A 3,268-nucleotide genomic window follows, 5' to 3' on the forward strand; every position below is an offset into this window, starting at 1 on the left:
GCGACGAAATCCGTTGAGCATTTAGTTCTGCATAAATTTCGCAGAACAGGGCAGGGCACGCGAACGCCACACGAGCCTCTTGTTCCTGCAGCGCAAACACCATCCATTCTAAACAGCCCGTTTTGTTGTGCGCGCGACGCTAATCTGGAGCCTCACTGCACTTACTAGTCGCGCGGCCCGCCTTGCGCTGCTTGCGCGCCGGTACTACTGCTGCAGAACAGGTTTGTCTCTCGCCGAACTGTTTAGGAAATGTGTCGCGCGGCGCGCGGGGCGTAGATAAGCCAATGTCGCGCGGGGCTCTACTACTGGAAGAAAACCCCGGGAGGCGGGATATCGTCTCGTTTGGATCCGAGTGCATCACCACGGCGGCAGCCGTTGTGCTGCTGCACCATGGTTGTATTCTGGCCTGAGCGAAGCGACCCGGTTTGGACCCGAATCCAAACCGAATTCTGGAACGTCTCAACCCGGACCCGAACCGAAACCGATTCTTCCTCCACCGATTCCCCTACTACTTCCCCTACTACTCCCCCCGCTTCACCTCTCACCTGCGCTCCGCTCGCACTTACTACGCTCCGCCACGCCAGTGCTACGGATTCGGTTGAGATAGACCCGAATGCTGTGGTCGCGTTCGAGCCACAATGACTGCAGCAGAGAAGTCGGTTAGAATCGGTTCCAAACCGGGTCGCTTCGCTCAGGCCAGCTGACAGTGAGCGGTTATCCCTGCGGGCGCGAGAAAAGTCACTCGGGCGCCCTCCCTCCTCACACGGAGGCGTCGTCGTCACGGCGGTTGGGCGCAAAAACAGGATAAAAGGGACGTTATTTCGCCGCGCTGACATGAAAAACACGCGTTGTGACAACCATTTTTACGGGCAGAGCGTGAGTGTGTGTGTACATTTCACCTCTAAAACACTCGAGAGCGGTCGAGATTTTTGTTTTTCGCGACTTTGATTTGGTCGGCTGTTTGGTGTACGTACGTTTTGTTTCTGCGACGGGAGTTGGTTGTGGCGGGTCGGCGGTGGGTATGGTGTGCCTAACCTACCGGACGCGGGGGGAACAGGCGACCGTGACCATGTTACGGCGGCGACGAGCGGGGGCCCATCTTTTTTTGAGAGGAAACACACAAGTGTCGGGCGGAAATTGTTTCACTGTCCGGCCGCGCTATCGGCTGCGGGGCGTGCGGCGCGCAAGTTCAAATCAGGCTAATTGCTAGCGGCGGGTCAAAACATCGTCGGCTCGGGCGGGGCTCCTCCCCGCGGCCCCAGAGGGACTTCCCTCCGCCCCCGCCGCCCGGCCCGCGCCCGGCCGACCCTCCAGTCATTGCGTCCAATTCGCCTCTAGCCTCATTCTATTCTCGATCCGCCTCTCCCTTTCCCTTCCGGCCGTTCTGGGCGGGCGCGGGCTATTTTAAACCGGCCCTTTTCCAGCCTGCGTCTGGGGGCCCACCACCACCGGGCCAGCCGGGCCGGCGGGCCGCCGTCGTCGCGGCCTCCCCGACGAAGAGGGGCACGGCTTGGCCTCGGTGCCCAGCGCACCGGCGCGCCGCGCACTGGCCGACGCCCCCTCGAGAGCGCCTCCTCCTGACCCCGCCGGCACCAACCATGCAGATAACAGGTGATTCGTCCTGCAATCCAAGCAAAGCAGGTCAGCCCGTCCTCATTGTCTCGCCAACCGCCGGCGGCACCCCTTAATCTTCGCACACATGAGTAATGCGGTTCTCCAAGGACCCCGAGAGGACTCTTGGAGGATATGTAGTTAGCGATAAGTAGGGTCGAAAAGGAGGGTCTGGCGAAAAGGAGGGTCGGCGCAAACCGCCGCGTGCGCTTGTTTGAGCTCGCTCCTGTCCAATTTTTCGACACTTAAGCATCCGTTCACGTTCGCTATGAACTATGAACACCTGAAATGTGGACAGGAGCGATCTCATCAAGCGTACGCGGCGGTTTGCGCCGACCCTCCTTTTCGGCGGACCCTCCTTTTCGACCCTACTTATCGCTAACTACATATCCTCCTGGGTGCGCTCGAGTGCCGCGCAAGGTCGCCCTGCCGGCCAGGAGGAGGAGGGTGATAATGTCGTGGAAGTAGAGCGCCGCTGGGCGGACTGGGAGCCTAGGGCCGCGACCCGCGACCCGCGACCCGCGACCCGCGACCCGCGACCCGCGACCCGCGACCCGCGACCCGCGACCCGCGACCCGGGACCGCGGGGCCAGTGCTACTTGGCCGTCACCTTCCGCAACCCCCATGCCGTCGCGCGGAAGGGACTCCGCGGAATGTCCGGGGCCCGTGACCGGGGGGGCACCCGGGCCGAAGGACAAGCATGTAGGGCCCTACGCGTACGCGTGTGTGCTGCGTGTTGCCGGAAGGCACTCGCTTGGGCTGGCCCGCGAGGGCTGGGCTAGGTGCACGGCACATGTTTTGGGTGCGCGACGGGGAGACAGGCGGGCCCACCGCCGCCCTGCCCTGCCCCGCCCCGCCCCGCGCACGCGTACGCCTCTCCTGCCCGCACCCGCCCCTCCTGCCCGCGAGCGCGGGCGCGCGCACATGTGTGTGTGTGCAGCCCGGGCGGGCTGGCCTGGCCCGCGCCGGCCGGGCGGGACGGGGCGGCCCGGGACTCTCTCATCTATACTTTACCGCCGCCCAGTCTTAGAGTGCACAGTCGGCGACAGTCGAGCGAGTCCGCCGGCACGGTGCGAGCTCGGTAGCGGTCCCGTCAGCACCGTCCGCCCCACCCGCCGCGAGACACCTCCACCCTCTCGTCGTCCACCTGCTGGCTGCCGCCGTCGCCGTGCTCGCCGCCGTCGCCGCCGCCGCCATGCAGTGCCTGCTAGTGGTGCCCCTTGCCGGGCTCCTGCTGCTGGCCGGTGCCAGCGGTGCCTCCACCTCCCTGGGACCCGCGCACGTCCTCAGCACCGAGGGCGTCCTCTCCGACACGATCCGGCCGTCCTGCTCTAGGTGAGTGCTCTCGGGACTCGTCACCGTGACCGGACACGTCGCCGTCAGCCACGCGGCCAGACGGCCGTGCACCGTGTGCGCGCCTCCGGGGTCCTGACCGTTTGCGGAAGCGTACCGCACCGCGCGGTCCTTGGATATGTCACAGGCGTCCGGCCTGCGCGCGCCCTTGGCAATTTGGCGGCAACTCGACTGGTCCGATGTGGCCGGTGCGGCCGAGTGGTGGCGATCAAATGTCGCCAATTAAATGCAAGACATTCCGTCTCGTCTCGCGGCGCGGTCACGGCCTGCCGTGTGGCCGGCGGTGGCGCCGCCGCCGCCGCCG

The 3,268-nt window shown here is 65.1% G+C and overlaps 1 protein-coding gene across 1 annotated transcript in view; it reads left to right on the top strand.

The window, feature by feature from the left end:
• The first annotated feature begins 2,625 nt into the window (after nt 1–2,625).
• LOC113213605 (trehalase) overlaps nt 2,626–3,268 on the top strand; it is a 23,047-nt gene continuing 22,404 nt past the window's right edge. The window contains exon 1 of the mRNA XM_026432718.2: nt 2,626–2,946. Within this exon, the coding sequence (XP_026288503.1) occupies nt 2,807–2,946 (140 nt within the window). The 5' untranslated portion in view covers nt 2,626–2,806. The remainder of the gene's footprint in view (nt 2,947–3,268) is intronic.

This window comes from Frankliniella occidentalis, unplaced genomic scaffold (genome assembly GCF_000697945.3).
Source record: "Frankliniella occidentalis isolate FOCC.00 unplaced genomic scaffold, Focc_3.1 Scaffold205, whole genome shotgun sequence".
NCBI lineage: Eukaryota > Metazoa > Arthropoda > Insecta > Thysanoptera > Thripidae > Frankliniella > Frankliniella occidentalis.